At 38.9% G+C, this 17,991-nt stretch overlaps 1 protein-coding gene across 1 annotated transcript; it reads left to right on the plus strand.

The window, feature by feature from the left end:
* Positions 1–215: 215 nt before the first annotated feature.
* LOC110777488 (uncharacterized) lies at positions 216–11,069 on the plus strand. Its single transcript, XM_021982094.2, has 2 exons — positions 216–1,965; positions 11,050–11,069. The coding sequence occupies exons 1-2, from the start codon at positions 216–218 to the stop codon at positions 11,067–11,069; spliced, it is 1,770 nt and encodes a 589-aa protein (XP_021837786.2).
* Positions 11,070–17,991: the final 6,922 nt, after the last annotated feature.

Below are 17,991 nucleotides of genomic sequence, written 5' to 3' on the forward strand. Positions count from 1 at the left end.
AATGCTGCCGGATTTTCCTTAGAATTGAATAGTTGACATGCATTCACTAGTGGGGTTAGACGTTCAAGGATGGGTTAGGTTGGAGTGATAAGGACCTTTGGAAGCATGCATTCATTCGATAAATCAACTTCTGTATGCATATGCTAAAGTGGTAGAGTTTTTGCTTTTCTATGCCAATTAAACGGGGGTTTTGGTTTGTTTAGAAGTTCCCGGAGATGGATCGTAGTTGGATGTATGGTAGACGTGACACAAAGGATTTCATGCATGGGGTTTCGGAGTTCTGTATGAGTGCTTTACAACATCAAGCTAGTACGGGGGTCAAAGAGTTTTATTGTCCTTGTGCCGATTGTGAGAATGTGAACACGGTCAATAATGTTTTGGTGATTAGAGATCATGTATTTATGCGTGGGTTTAGACCAAATTACCATGTACGGGTTTATCATGGTGAGAGTGGAGTGTACGTAGGTAATTCTAGTAAGAATGTTGTGCATGAACAAGAAGAAACTATCTATACGGAAGGGCAAGCCGATTGTTTTGAGGATGACGATGACGTTGAAAATAATATTGATGATGATAATGTTCATGTCGAGGACATGTTGCACGAGGTCGAGGATGAAGTTCGCGATCGTGTTTTTGAGTGCTTGTCTAAGGCGGCCGAAACGCCATTGTATCCTGGTCGTACAAAGTATAGCAAGCTTTCCGCTGTTTGCACACTCTACAATATCAAGACAAGCGGAGGCTTGACTGACATTAGTTTCACTGAGTTGTTGGTGGCGCTAAGTGATATGTTACCGGCTTGCAATGAACTTCCCAGGTCGAACTATTATGCCAAGAAGCTCATGTGTCCCTTTGGTTTAGAGTACAAGAAGATACATGCTTGTCCAAATGATTGTCTTCTATATCCTAAGCAGTATGAGAATTTGGATAAGTGTCCACGGTGCGGAGTGTCGCGTTACAAACGCAAAGGGGTAAGCGAGGGTAAGAATGTGTACCCAGCTAAGGTGTTGTGGTATCTTCCCATAATACCGAGATTCAAGCGCTTGTTTTCGATAAAAAAAGATGCAAGGAATTTGAGGTGGCATGCAAATCCTGATCGAAGGAAGAGAGATGGTTTGCTTAGGCATCCTGCTGATTCTCCCCAGTGGAAGACTATTGACAAGCTTCATGACACTTTTGGTAAGGAACCTCGGAATTTGAGGCTTGGGTTATGTACGGATGGGATGAATCCATTTTGCACTCTTTGCTCCCAACATAGTACATGGCCAATACTTTTAGTCATATATAACTTACCTCCTTGGTTGTGTATGAAACGCAAGTACATCATGTTGTCGCTTCTTATATCGGGGCCTAAACAACCGGGAAACGACATAGATGTATACCTTGAACCTCTCGTTGATGATTTGAGAAAGATGTGGGATGAAGGGGTTTCCGTATTTGATGCACATGCAAATGAGACGTTTAGATTGCGTGCAATGCTTTTCTGCACCATCAATGACTTCCCTGCTTATGGTAACTTATCCGGCTACAAGAACAAAGGAATGAAAGCATGCCCGACTTGTGAAGAGGATACACAATCCAAATATATTTCTGAATGTCACAAATATGTGTTCTTGCGAATGCGAAGGCTTCTTAGACGTGATCATCCCTATCGTAAGATGAAGACAACATTCGATGGAAATGTTGAGATGGATGTCGCCCTTAGAGCGTTGAATGGTAAGGAAGTTTATGAGCGGGTCAAGGGTGTTGAAACGGTCTTCGGCAAGTCAGTGAAAGACAAGGGTACAACTGGATTATGGAAAAAAGAGTCTGTGTTCTGGAAACTTCCATATTGGAAAGATCTACCGGTTAGGCATTGTCTTGACGTCATGCATATCGAGAAAAATGTTTGTGAAGCAATTCTTGGGACACTTATGAATATTCCGGGCAAGACAAAGGATACCAAGGGAGTGCGAGAATACTTTAAAAGTAAGGGGCTTCGTCCAGAGCTGTGGCCTCAGACTTCGGGAAATAATAGAACGAAGGAAATGGAAACAGGGGGTGCCAAGTGTAGACACCTACTTTTGTCCCCATTCCCGAAAGGGAAGGTTCGATGATGAGAACGTAAATCTCCACTTGACAACGCATCTCCTATAAAATAACGAATCTCAATTCCCCTTTTCATTTCACCCGAAACCTGCTATTTATAGAAACCTGCAATTTATGGAAACCTGCTAAAAATAGTAACTGCCGTAATGGGTAGTTGTTAAAAGTGGCAAGTCATAAAAGATAGAAACCTGTCAGAATTAGGTGTTGCACTCCAACATAAATCCTAAAAGAGATAGAAATTGTAAAAGGAATTCTATTCCTATCGCAGTTCGATAAAAGAGTTAACGTATTAATTAAACTCATAACGAACCTAGAGTTCGTAAAGGGCCCAGACGCATTCCGTCGTAAATTGATACGCACCAAATAACTCGGATAAAGTCTCATACACTCCGAATTCTAAGAATCCGAATCTGACAAAGAAACGGCCCAAACAGCAATTTCAACGCCCAGCCCTGGGCGCTGAAATTGCCTGGATCCTATTTTCAACGCCCAGAGCTGGGCGCCGAAATCTTTGACGCCCAGCCCTGGGCGCCGAAAATACCTGGGACAGATTCTTTTCCTAATCCGTTTCGTATTCAAATTCCTGAAAATCTATCTTTCTACTCCACTCCCTCCTATAAATAGACCCCTAAAGCCGACGTGAAAACAACAACACACAATTATTATTCTGAGTATTGACTCTAAACCCCTAAGCCTAAGCCTCACGCTGCAAAACTGATCACGCGTTCTGTCGCAATCGATCCATAAATCGAACAGAACGTATCCTGTCCCATAATTTGAGATTCGTTAAATAAAAGGAGAAATAGCAAAGTCAAAGTGGTTAGTTTTCTGAGAACCGTGACACACCTCTCAAGGGTGCGTCGTAATGTGTCCCTTTTCCATGGTTTAATTGCTTTCCTCGCCCTTTTATGAACTGTTAAACTAACTAAAATCTGATTGTTCGATCACGCCTAATAAATATGATATTTTTGGGAAATTGGATCATCATGCTAGGTCCCTTAAAACAATCTAAATCAGATAATCGCGCTCGATCTAGTACTATATGTTGCATATTGTTAAAATCAACTCAGATTAGTTTAATAGTTAACGCATGTCCCTTCAATTATTTATGCTGAGCTAGTAAGGATATCCTGCCTCTGGAGTTATCGAAGAGCGAGTACTCCTCTCGGTATTTACAGTCCCCCGAACCCTCAATCTCTACCCTGCGGGTGTACGTTGAGCGACCCCCACCACCAGGGATCACAAGGGAACCTACGGCCGTCGTGGTCAAACATAATTGCACTCCCTTTATGTCACGATAACCGGGTTTTGTCAGTTTTTCTCATTGTCGTTAAAAACTGAATGGCGACTCCTATATTACTAGTCAATTGGGTGTAAACTCACAGGAAATCCAATTACACTTGATTGAATAAAAAGAATCGTCACACCCACGAGGGACGAGGTCATGTATTAGCCTTGTGCTTTTTCGACCCCCTCACAGTGGCGACTCCACTGGGGATAGTGAAGGAAATACTCGTGCTCGTAGGTAATCAAAATAGCCGAAGGGTGAAACAATCCTACCCCGCGTTTATTTCCCCATCAAGTTGGGACGACCTGAAAATCAGCATATTAATGTGAACGGGTAGAACCGCATAACGAATCTCGGCTTCCTCGGGAGTTGGGACTAAGGATACCTTTTTTCGCCAATAGGGGGGTGCACACGCCGCGCATGTTGCCCACTCGGTACTTGTGCAGGTAGTACACCTATCCCGAACCCAATCGATCGCTCATTAGGTCCCTCTCGCCTGCATGCCCCCTTGGCTTGCACTTGCGGGTTGGCCTCTTGGGCGAAATTCGTCTGTTGAAGACACTACCTCGACCGGGGCATGTGTTGGATCTGCGATAGAAGCGGTACCAAGCCAGGCGCAAATAACTACCCATAGAAGCCTATCATAAGCTACATGACATGTTATTATTGCCTCATGATGGAATGTTAGTTATGTGTAGCGAAATATATGATTGTGTGTGACAAACTATCCTAGAAAAACCAACGACCTTAAAAATTGCCCAAACATTCATAGGATAATTTGCCAAAGAGTTATACCGAAATACGTGTTCCGCAAACCCGAACGATCGCCACAAAAATAAGCGACGCTCGGGATGGCCTGTAACGAATCCCATAAACGCTGCACAACGCGTAAAGGACGTTATTAGGCAACCACGCAAAATCGAAGTCGCATAAACAAAAGTAGACGCAAACAGAAAACGAGAACCTGCCAGGGACGCATTTTCAACGCCCTTGGCTGGGCGCCAGAATCTCTCACGCCCGACGCTGGGCACTGAAGTTATTGTTTGACCTTCTGGTCAGGCACAGCAGCCTCGGTGCCCGCGCATAAAAAAATATACGTAGCAAAAAAAAACTTTTCGAAAAATTTTTGCTACGAGGGCGTATGAAAAAGCACTCGATTCTAAAAGCGACTTATAAAAAAATAAAAAACTCTTTGTGTCGTTGTTAGGCCTCCTACGACGACGATGTTCGGCACCAAAACCGAGCATGCTAATTTAAAAAAAAAACACTTTGAATGTCACATGGGCAAAGAATTCAAAAAATGATGTTCGAATAAAGTCTCCAAGAAAAAAAAAATAATGTTCAAATAAAAAAAATAATAAATCCGAGTCTAGACTAGGCTATGCCAAAGTACAATCTAAATCCTAAGTCTTAGTTGTCTTATCCATAGAATCGGTCGTAATGCTTGGTGTCGTACTGCAAGTAAAAAGGTTAAATCATATTGAGTCTCCCTTCCTAACATTTAAATCAATAAACACCCATATGTAATTGTCATCCCTTGCTAAGAATCTACGGTCTCAATACTCTCTCTCACCAATAAAAGTAATGTATTATAGTATTTGCAAAATGGAAACAGTCACATTCTGGAAATCATTCCCCCATAGTCGCACAACCCCCAAAGTGAACCTAAGGTGTCAATACCATTAGCAAAAATTAATGGCCTCAAGGCTCAAGATCACATTGGGTCACGACTATCATAGTCCTCTCGAGCCACTCGCTCCTTTAAATACTCCTAAGTACGGACTAAAAGATTTTCCATGAATGCAACATGACGAACCATGAAAATACCCAAATCGGCATACCATAAGGCTACCATTGGGGTAAAGCAATACACACTAAGAGAGAAGCCGCACTAATGATTCTAACCTTGTAAAAATGGAAATTCGATCTCCCCAATTAACTACCTTGCCAACATTAAGCAAAACGGCACATGACAAATGAACACCCAAGGGTTAAAATCTAAAGTGTCAACCAACGAAAGTTATGGTTCAATTAGCCTAAGTCTGAGATTCGCTTGGTCAAGTATTATAGGATTACGCCATGTCATTATTTTGAGTCTAGGCCACCTCCTTATATTCTTACACGGGTTATAATCAGAAAAATTAATGAAAGTTCGAGTCTAAATCACAACTTCCAATTAAATCCCATAAACTGGAGTCTGAAAAGAAACAAAAAAAATTATTTTCGATGTAATTCTTTCGTTAAATTTCAATAAGGTAAAAGCAACATTTTGAATCTACGCTATTTGCACATTTTAAAAAACGACTAAATACGCTTGCAAAGTAAGACAATTTAAAGGTCCACCCTAGGCCTACTAAGATTAAAGGTCCACCCTAGGCCTACTAAAGTTAAAGGTCCACTATAGGCCTACCAAACGAGACTCACTCAGTCTCTCTTCGTGACTCAAAGACCACAACCATCTACCTTTTAGCCCAAGTAAAAAAAAATTTGAAGTATTTATGTTGGGGAGAAATCCCACGCAAAAAGAAGAAAAATAGAAAGAGAAAAGAGCAAGCCATGAAATACTTAAAAAGAAAGAGAAGAGGGAGAGCGAAAAGAGCGAACCATGAAATACTTAGCCCGTACCTCCCAAAGTGCGAAATTTACCCAAGTAAACGAAGGAAAAGAATTGAGTCAACCAATATAAATCATAAAATTCTACGATGTCTACCCCTTTCCAATCCTTATGCTCTTAGACGCCTTCGCTCTGGGGTCCCTTTTCAGCTCATTTAACCCATCCATGTTTTCATTGCCATAACCCAAGAAACCATTACTTCAACTCTTGTTTCTGAACTTGTTATCAACTGCAACCCACGTACGGCCATTGACACGTGCGTCATACCCATTATTTCCAAATCCCGAACCTGCTCTTGCACCACCATTAGCATAATGACCATATAACTTGTTTGGATACATCCTGTTGATATACCCTTGAGCCGTCCCCATGCTATTCATTGGCCTTGGTTGATGTAATCCTCGTGGCTGACCAATACCTATACAAATTATCCTATCTCATTCAACCCATCTTTCAAACCGTCTTGAGTCACGAATAAAAAAAAACAAATGAAAAGTACATTCTATGCTTAACATAAAAAAATATATAAAAAATGTGAATAATAAAAAAGGAACTTTGCAAAGCGCCCCTAAAATTAGTCTAAAAAGAAAAATAAGCATTTAGCACACCAAAAAAGATCCGCCCAGAAATAATTTTCAGCGCCCACAGCTAGGCGCCGAAATCTTTAACGCCCCAGCCTGGGCGCCGATTCTCTCTGCTCGCCAAATTTTGTCCAGAAGTGCTCGTCATTTTATCCGCACATACACGGAAAAATAACAAATACTTGGAGGGGTACAGCACGTATTCAGATATACGTACCACCAAAAAATACATACCACCAAAAAATACATGTACTCAAAAAAAAACATAAAACAAATTTTTGGCTTACGGCAAGGCAGCAGATTAAAATAACAATAAACTTCACTTATTCTACCGTTTCAAATAATATGTTTCCACCTCAGAACATACTTATCGAATTCGGCATTTTAAGAAACCATTTTCTAGGCTAAGAACTACGCAAGACCTGATTCCAAATTAAATCTATTTAAGGCGGATACGTAGGCAATCCATGATTCGGTCCAACCAATTTGCAAAAATATTAAAGCCTATAGAAAAACAAGAATAAAAATAGAAGTCCCTTATTGAAATTTAATTACTTGCAACCCAAGTCGAAAGAAAAAATTTAAGTCAAAGGAAGAATCCAGGTCACCATGATGCCAAAATTAATGAGCACACATCGAAAAATAATAAGGGCACGTACCATTTCCAGAAGGAGCACTCACACTCCTAGGCACTTAGCCAAGACTCAAAAGACCGCTTTGCCTCAATTGAATGGGGGCTAGCGCAAGCGTCCATGACCTCTAAAATACTCGACTTGACCCTCCCTAAAGCGAACTAACTCACTTAAAAACCTTCTTTCACCACTAGACATAGTCGTTCGCTTAAAGACCTTCTTTCACCACTAGACACAGTCATAATCGCCAATAAGTAGTAAAGGCAGTAAAGCTTGCAATGAAAAAGATTGTTCTACGACATCGCCCCATCGTTCCTTCGAATTCAGGGCACCCGTTCATGGTAATTTGAATGCTTGCTAATCTCCTTTGAAAAAATCAGACCTTGTCAATAGGACTTGGCACTTAACCAAGGCTCACCCTACTCAGACATATGACACGGGCATCTAAAATCGAAATCTAAAAAGCATCATTAATGGGAAGACATAACAGCAACTGGGGGCTAAAAATTGAAATGAAAGAGCTAGGGAAAGAACTAAGTATACCTTGACCTTTTGTGCAGACATACACCAAGTAAATCTAAGTCAATTTGAAAACGGTTTATATTCCCGCAATTCTGGAAAACATGGCCTTAAAAGCCTAAAGCATATGCCAAACGGGCACAAGTATATCTTGACGCCTGCACCCTGGCTTCCAGCAAATCCTTAGACAGCATTCCAAAAATCGTAACAGTATTTTGATTCATTCATGTAATCCTGTACAAACCCTTCTATAAGTTAACTTACTTAGGACACCTCGGACTGTGCACAGTAGGACTCGGATTTTAAATAATTTTCAAATAATTTTCAAAGACTTCTTCGAACATAATAAAGTGTCGTTGGTTCAGGCTAAGTATGCGTTTATCTCGATGTTGCAAGTGAGTCAAAAAGATTTCTAAATATGATTATGGGTAAAGAAAGGCACCTAGCTTTTGGCCAAGGCATATTCAAAACATGTGACTACCTTGACCATGGCAATGTCGCACAATACGACATTTACAAGAGAAGTAGAAAAATCACTACTCGAACGTACCTCGCACTAAACGAGTCTGGTTCAAACTATTCATGATCCATGTCACCATGAATGCATAAAAACATATGCCAAGCATTATAGCACCAAGCCAATCCCGTAGCTACAATTGGGGGCTTGAGAAAAACACTCTAAAAATGCTCGAAATGACGATTTTATCGCAAATTCTTGATGCTAAGGCTATACATACGTCATAGGGGCACAATCCTAAGCTTTAATCATGTAAAACGAACCTTAGAATGGCTACAACCCCTCCCAAATTCTAAGCGCTACTTAGAATATATAAACTCACCCCACTAACAAGGGTAACTGAAAATCGCGAGTCACCAAAACTCTGATCAAACTACTGCACATAACGCTCGCCCTACAAGCGCTCGTTACACAGTCTACCTCGTTCCAAAGCAAAAGCGAAAAAAAAAAATCAAGGATAAGAACTGTCAAAATATACCCAGAAATCATTTTCGAACGCCCAGAGCTGGGCGCCGATATCTTTAACGCCCCAGTCTGGGCGCTGAATCTTTCTGCTAGCCAAGTTTTGCCCAGATATAAAAATAAGAAAGAAACACCTATGAATCCTTGCATCGAATGAAGTAATAAGCCGTGCAAACCCACGCAGAAGGTGCTACACTTGTTCAAACACCTGAACGAGGCATGACGAAGTACTCCAATGCAAAAATAAAAATGATATCCCAACGCCTGGAGGAATGTTCTAAGACACGCCGTTAGGCCACACAAGCCTACGTTGCACCATAAGTTCAACCGTCCCACGGTACAAGTCTAAAAAAGAGTAAGGCATATTGGACTAATGTAGGCACGACCAAGAGCATGTGTAAAAGAGGCAAAAAACTACTTATCGCCCAAATTCAAAATGCAAGCCGCACGACTTCTACATTAAGGATTAAAGGTAGCAAAACATTGCCTACGACGGAAGGGATAGCTCGCACCTACACGAGCGGAACCGCAAGGCATCTTTCTCGAAAGAACCTACAAAATCGTACGCCAAAAGGAAGCATCCCAACATGTATACTGGGGGGCTCCAAGATACGAAACAACCATAGCAAAATAAAAAAAATCTCGAAGCAAATGTTTGAAACAAACGAAAGGGCACGATGTTTGAGCCCACCTCGTGATTGGGCCTGAACCCTATCAAGCTTCTAAGCAAACTATTCAAAATCAGTCATTGCTCAAAAAAAATGATTCAAACAAATTGATTAATGGACCGCACACAACGGCCATTCTATGAACGCTTGTTCGCACATACATATCATCTTTTCTAAGTATCGAACATTTACGAACGCGTTCAAAAGAAAAAAAAAAGAAGAAAACGAACGAACAAGAGGCCAACTGTGTCATCAAGAAACCTCGCCAGAAATTATTTTCAGCGCCCAGCGCTGGGCGCAGAAATCTTTAACGCCCAGGCATGGGCGCCGAAAATGATCCTAGACCCAAAAAAAAACAGCTCTGACTTCTATAGGGCCCTGCCATGTTCATTCGACTTGAAAATTGCCGATTTTTTTACTGAAAGTCGTACCTCACGGCTTTGTTAAAGAGTAGCACACCACTACAAAGATCGCTCGCACTTACGAGCACAATCCCAAACACGATCAAGGACATTACAGAATGCGTATCCCCAAGGAACCTCTTTGACAAGAAATGACCGTCAAGCACGAGTGCTTGGGGGCTCGAAGAAAAATATATATTATACACAGTTAAAACGATATTCCCAGACTACGCTGTACGAAGTCCCATGTTTGGATGTCTCAAAAAATAATAAAAAATAAAACCGGATTACGACCTCAAGACAAAGGTCGCCGTTGATACTTATACATAGTCCCCTAATCAAGGACCCAAGTAGTGGCAAAAACAAATCGAGCCGTAAAGACTAGCTCAAAACCACAAAAGAAGACGATCATGAGACAATGGTCCGTCTAAGCACACTAGTGGAAAAAACCCCTGTTGCAGCCCCCTTGTTGCAGCGTACATGTATAAATACGCTTCAACAACCAGTCGGTCAACGCGGGTCAAACCCTTTAAAGGGTTATCGCAGCGTACATTTTAATTGTTCGCAGCAAATGTGTTTGTTGAAGCGTACAAAATAAAAGCTCGCAGCAACAACCCGACGTTATCGCCGCGTACATGCTATTGCCCCCTGCAACAAGTCCGCGTTTCAAAAATTTTTGCTGCAATAACGTACGTCAATAGCTTTTTCCCTTAAACAATATTTTGAAACCGTGCTCAACGTACGTACCTTCTCTCCAAGCTTTTTCCCTTAAACAAATATCCAAGCATCTGGCCTTCGAACTCAGCCGTCGAACTCAGCCCTGCGTCGCCGTCGAACTCAGGCGTTGCTCAGCCCTCCGTCGTTGTCTTCGCCGGTGTGTCTGTGTTCTCGCCTCATCTCCCCCATCCCGTTCTGTTCTCGCGCGGCCTACTCAGTCCCTGAAAGGTCTATATTCTTGGTCGGCCGGGGGTTCCGCGTCCCCCCGTCGCGTCCTGGTTCCGGTGGTTGCTCGGCGTTACTCTCCTTGCCACAACAAGTAATTATGGTTTGTTCAATTTTTATTTTCGTTTTTGATTTTCGTTTTTAGATTAGGGTTCAATTTTCGTTTTTGATTTTCGTTTTGATTTTTTTTTTTGATTTTCGTTTTTGATTTTCGTTTTGATTTTCATTTTCAATTTTCATTTTCAATTTTCGTTTTTGATTTTCGTTTGTTCAACTTTTAATTTTATTTTGATTTTTTTGATTTTTTTGGCTGTTTTTCAATTATTTCTTTAATTTGCAGTTAATTGCGAAGATGGGTAGATACGCATATGGTTGAAGAGAGGGGCGATGATTGTACTGCCAGCATAATCTATCATCGTGCTTGTTTGAATTTCAACAATTGCATAAGGTATTGATATATCTAATTATCTTCATAAAATTTCTCTTTTCCTCTTTTGAAAGTTGAAATCAATAGTACAATAAGTGCATATCATTTTTACGATAAATAAAATTTGGATAAGTACAGTAAGTGTAATAATAAAACGTGTACATTAGTATTCTATGCTTAAGTATCCATTCCGTTTTACTTATTAGGATTGTTTTTGGACTTCTAATATCACTTCAGTGAAGCATTGATAAACTTAAATGATGTAATCAAAGATTTGCGGAACTTCTTAATGATTTTGTGACTTCTTAATATATGTGTTTATGTGTGGAACCTTTTGTTGTTGTTATTAGTAATGAGTCGTCGTTGGATGTATGGTGACCATACTACGGCAGAATACTTGAGTGGGGTCGCAGAGTTCATTAGATGTGCTTTAGCACACCAACGGAGTACAAAAGCCGAAAAAATCTATTGTCCCTGCCGTGATTGTAACAATATCAAGCGGTTAGGTGACATTGATGAAATTGAGGATCATTTATTTCGCCGTGGGTTTAAGCAAGATTACCATGTTTGGTTTTGGCATGGTGAAACAATACCTGATCGTCCAAGTTCTAGTGTCCATGAATTTGATGTTCAGAGTAATGAGAGTGATGATGATATTTATGAGAATAATGAGACAGATGATGATGAGGAAGAAGATGATGAAATAAATGAGATGATGGATGGGCTGAAAGATCACTTGGACGAACGACCTCAGATGTTCGAACAAGTATCAAAGGCTGCTGAAACTCCTTTGTATCCCGGTTGTACAAAATTCAGCAAGTTGGAATGTGTGTCAATGCTTTACAACCTCAAATGTAAAGGTGGTTGGAGAGATGAACACTTTGACACCTTATTGGAGTGGGTAGGTGAATTTTTGCCGGAAGGGAATTATATCCCCACCTCTACCTATTATGCCAGGAAATTGATGTGTCCCTTAGGCTTAGAGGTCGACAAGATAGATGCTTGCCCAAATGATTGTATGCTTTACAGAAAAGAGCATGAACATTTGGATGAGTGTCCAACATGCGGCGCATCTCGTTACAAACGTGAAGGGGCAAATTCAGCTAAGAGGGACCCGCCTGCTAAGTCTTTGTGGTATCTTCCAATCATACCTAGGTTTGAGCGTATGTTTTCATTGAAGAAACAAGCAAAAAACTTAAGGTGGCATGCGGAAGTGAGGAAGAAAGATGGACTCCTTCGACATCCTGCAGATTCTGTTCAATGGAGAAATATTGATAAGAAATATCCTGAATTTGGTAAGGAGGTTAGAAATCTAAGGCTTGCTTTATGTGCAGATGGTGTGAATCCATATGGAACTCTAAGCAGTCAACATAGCACATGGCCGGTTCTTCTAGCAATTTACAATCTTCCTCCATGGTTGTGTATGAAGCGGAAGCATATCATGTTATCACTCCTCATCTCGGGGCCTAAGCAACCTGGAAATGACATAGATGTGTACCTGGCTCCACTCATAGATGACTTGACATTATTGTGGAATGAAGGTGTTTCAATGTTCGATGCACACACCAATTCAAGCTTTACATTGCGAGCTATGGTTTTTTGTACCATAAATGATTTTCCGGCATATGGAAACTTGTCTGGATACAAAACCAAAGGAGAACAAGCATGCCCTATGTGTGAAGAGGACATGAAGCCCACATGGTTGCATAATTTCAAGAAAAATGTTTACCCAGATTTCAGGAAGCACCTCAGTCGATATCACCCTTATCGTAAGAAGAAGAAAGAATTCAATGGGTTCACCGAGGAAAGAGTAGCTCGTACGCCTTTGCACTAGTACATAATTAACCTTAAGTAACACCCAAAAAGTGATACATAAAGTGGTAATAGTGTTACTATAGACAATAGGTAACACTTTAGTGGGTGATACATCCGCCCATGTTCCCTAAGGTCTTATGTAACACTTTGGGTAACTTATGGTAACACTTTTAAAAGTGTTACCATAAACCCTCTTATGTAACACTTTTTCATATCAATGGTATCATTTTTAAAGTGTTACTTTTTATTTCTTAGGTAACACTTACTTATCTTTAGTAACATTTTGCAATCATATAGTAACACATTACCGACATTATGTATAACTTTTGTGAACTAATGTAACACCTTGTTGATTATTAGGTAACATTTTTCAATCATCTTTTGACATATAGTAACACTTTATTCTACATTATGTATCAAATTTTGCCAATTAATGTAACACCTTGTTAATTAATAGGTAATATTTTTCTATTAAAATTTATTATTATTATTATTATTATTATTATTATTATTATTATTATTATTATTATTATTATTATTATTATTGTTGTTGTTGTTGTTGTTGTTACTGTTACTATTACTATTATTATTATTACTACTACTACTATGATTATAACATTTTTATTCTTTTAAATATAAAAATAATATTAACATGTATAACAACCACGAATGTGAAATTAACATATACGATAGACAATAATTTCAATTGATATAATTTCATAGTTGTTTACATAAACATCCACAAACACCAATTTTTTTTGTTTGGCTAAGCAATTTAATAATCAAAACAAAAAAGTCAACCGAGGTCAACTTTTGTCTCAAGACCACCAAATTCCAAAAAAAAAAAAAGGCTACATTTCCTAATAACCAGCGTGCAGCAGGTCCAAGAAAAAGCAAACAGAAACATCAGACAGCAGTAGCCAGCTCAAAGCAACAACTCCAAGCAATAATAGCTAGCTCTAAGCAGAAGCTCCAAACAATAGCAGGACCTCACTAACAACATCCCCTCATGCAACAGCAGCACCTCAATCTACAATAATCCTGCCAAAATAGAAACCGAGTAAAACAAATCGCTAAAAAAAACACCAAATTGTCACCTCGAAACTGAAAACACATAAAACAAAAACTGCATGCTCTGATCCACAAGCCACAACATCATACATCACGTGTTTGGACCTCCTCCATCTGACTGAAATACCCATGAAGCTCCTTCGAACTCAGTAAATGTGTGCAGCTTAGACCAACAATCAAAACACATACACAAAATCCAGCCTGCAAACATGAACAACCAGACCCAGGAAAGCTGAAATTAAAGTTGAAACTGCTTGAGATCCAATATCTAAGACCCCAATGTCCTTCATACAAGAAGATAAAACAATAAATCTCAATTAAGACACTTCGGAACTAAGATGTTTATGAAATCCATGCTTTACCATTGCCACAAATATTAGCGACTGCTCCAGCAATCATGCAAAGGGCTTGGGGATCCTCTGTATTAGTAGCAGTTACTAGTGACAGGTACATTCAGAACAACAATTTCAGTGGCAAAATATCTCCAGTATTCAATTGGTTCTCTACTAATCTCAAATCATTCAATACAAGGATTCTTCCCAGACTTATTGACTGTTACCTTTAGATTTTGAACTGAAATGAGGTGAGGATGAGTTTGTTTTAGCAGAACCAGCCACTGAAGAAAGAGATGGAGGATGAGCACCAAACTTCTCCTGCTTGAGAAAGAGTTGAGATCACAGATTTGCAGTCACATGAAACAAAATTCATTCTGAAACAGATTTATAGGATCAGTCAAACTAAGGCTAGTGCACTAGAGTAAGTACCTGAATGTTGGAAAACCATTCCTTGAGTGCATAAGTTAAGTTGACGTAGTTTCTTACGTGGAGTAGGCGCAAGTCAGGCAGTGTGTAAAACACTTTAGGTAGAGACCGCAGCTTTGGACAATTGTAGATAAAGATTTCTTCAAGAGATACAAGGTGCTGCACAAAATTCAACCGTTTTAACTTGACACAATCTGCAATCATTAAATACTGAAGAACCTTGGCGGATTGAAGCCAACCAGGCAACTGTTCAATTGGACTCCCATACTTCAACTACTCAGATCACGTTTACCTTCAAAACCCATTAATAGAACAAAAAATACTCAATTTTACGCAAAACAAATACAAAATACAACAACTAACACAATACAATACAATACAATATGCAAACAAAATAATGCCCATAAGGTGTTCGACGAATATCCCCAAAGAAAACTACAAACCACACAAAAACAACAAGAACAAAATTAATACCTTTTGATAATAGGAGTAGCTTCAAACAGGTACTCCTCTAAATAATGACAGGACGACAACCATTACTAAACTACTTAGGATGGATATGCTAAATTAACCAATTGAACCAAAATGCTAAATCAACCCTTAAAAATCAAATTTCGAAGGGAAAAAAATCAGAATATAAATAGAGAGGAAGAGATTAAGGAGTTATACCAATTAGTTGTTGATTTAAGCTTTCATAAAGAAGACGAATTCAAATTAATAACATCCCGTCTATCCAAATTCAATTGTGCCGCATCTTTGGGTAAAATAAGAAGAGAGGGAGAGAGATGGATCTGAGTATCGGATCTCATTTCTTTGTTTAGACCTGAGAATCGCAAAAATTGATGAGCTCATTGAGGGTTTTAGAGTTGGAGACTAAGAGGTAAGTGGAATTTGAAGCCTGAAATTAGAAGCAACCACTATGTATAGTATATGTAGAATGTGGGAACAACGTTCTATTGAATGACCTCAAAAAATCTAACTCGAATCGGATAGGAAACCCTAGGATAAAGGATTACACAAAAATTTCTACAACTTTAGATGGTAAACCTTGCATAAACTAACAACTGTTACCCTGTCAAGCTTTACAATTGTACATTCGCTACATCAAAATAACAATTAATGAAAGTGAAAACAAAGTACTCGTAATTCGGACTCCAGCATGCAACTTAAGATCAAGTGTATTCGTTATATGTCAGCACAGAGGGAAGCCAAAGATATGATTTTTTCTAAAATTAATATCACTCCATAAATTATTCCAGGCCTTGGCCACCTTCCCAAAAAAACAAATACTCAATGGTAGGTTGACCTTAACTATAACAGTAAACCTCGATTCACTTTAACTGAATCGTTGGTAGAATGAACTTAACTACAACAACAAAGTCATATATTGATTCAATAACCTAACTGATCCACATAGCATATTGAGATGATGATGATTCAATCTACCGATTAAGAGTCCAAAAATTACCTCGATGGTCAGTGTCAATTGGTTTATGACATATTTCTATGAGCCACGTACAATCTTCCTTGTCTATATACATTTCATAACTTGTAAGCCTAGACCGCAAAATAAATAATACAAGGGAATGTGAAATTCGATTAATAGAACTTGTGAATAATCTTTTTTAAAGGTTTCCAAAATATAATTACATTGTATAAGACATGTGCCTTCTCTGAAAGTAGATAAACGTAGTTATAGCAGGGAATTACTAACCAAATAGTAAGTTTTTAAGAGTTAAATGGGAAGAAAATTGGGAAAACAAAAGAATAATGCAACAAATTTAAAGATTGGAAAAGAATTAGTACTCCTCTCAGAATTAGTAGAATGTAGCTATAAATTGGAAAAGAAGGGATTGCCACAAATTTAAAGATGTAGCAGACCCCTTAGCCCACTCAACAATCCCACCAACCCACTTTAGTACCTTTCCAAGCAGCAAGGAATCTACACTCTGCAGCACCTTACGTCATACCGTGCCAAGTGATCGGCAACGGGTATTGTCCTAAGCAATGAACTGTGTCGAACCCTCAAACGACCCATCTAAAATTAATTACGAAGGAGGTAATTCTCAAATATTGCATTCCTTGACCGGAAAATGATTTTGATTCACCTTTTTAGGAGTATAGCACAAAAAGTTATATTGTCACACACAATGTGCCAAAATATTTGATGTTCGGAAATCAGTTTTCCATTAACCCCTATAGTCAAATTGTATCGAAGCATCACATGGTAACCTTCAGTGGTTCCTAATAAAGGGTCCCTAAATAATAATAATTTGCGTGGCTTACTTTTATTTAGTCTGCAAAGTTTTTGTCAGTTTGTATGAGACCCACGTATCCTGCCCAAATAGAATATAGTTGCACAAGTTCAGGCAACAATTAGCTAATTATTGTTGTGTAGAAATCAGACCTCCAAAAGCTTGAAGTTAGTAAAATAAGAATTATGAAAAAATGGAACTTACCTAATTTAGGTATAGGAAATAGAGAAATCAAAGCCCTGATTTTCTGAAGAGTATTAGAGAATTAGCGACATTGATGCGAAGTTGCAAGATTTGATAATAACGACAACATCAGCAAAGCAATTATAGGGCCGGTGAAGCAGTTGTTGCTATACTCCATATTGAAGAATGAAGATGGAGCTTACTGTATAATTAAGCTTAAGTAATGGGATAAGGGGAAATTGGAGTAGTGAAGTAGTGGGACAAGGGGATATTTATCTTGGATATATTCTCTTATAAAATCAGATGTTTGTTGATCTTTGAAACCACAAGCAATAGAGATACTGGGTTCAAAAGCAAAGCAGAAACAGTTACAACTAGCATCAAATCGAGTTTATCCTAATCATAATTTATTTAGGTACTTGAACAAATCTATCATATAGGAGAAGGAATTTTATAGAAACATGTCAATGTTAAATAAATAGAGACTAGAGATTAAAGAACCAGATTATAAGGAGAATCAGTCATATGAAAGAAAAAAAAAACAGATTAAGGTTACACTAATTAGAAAGCACCGCATATGCAGTAAAAATTTACAAAAGTGTCAGGAAAAGGCCATAATTCTTATATGGATTTGCAAAATTACAAAGCATCGTCAGCAATGGTATTTGATTACTCAATATTATAAATAGAAACCCTAACAACAGACATTTTTAAATTTTACTCAACAAATCACTAAATTTTCTGAACCAGTAAATCGGAAATAACAATTA

The sequence above is a fragment of the Spinacia oleracea genome, chromosome 6, assembly GCF_020520425.1.
Source record: "Spinacia oleracea cultivar Varoflay chromosome 6, BTI_SOV_V1, whole genome shotgun sequence".
Classification (NCBI taxonomy): domain Eukaryota; kingdom Viridiplantae; phylum Streptophyta; class Magnoliopsida; order Caryophyllales; family Amaranthaceae; genus Spinacia; species Spinacia oleracea.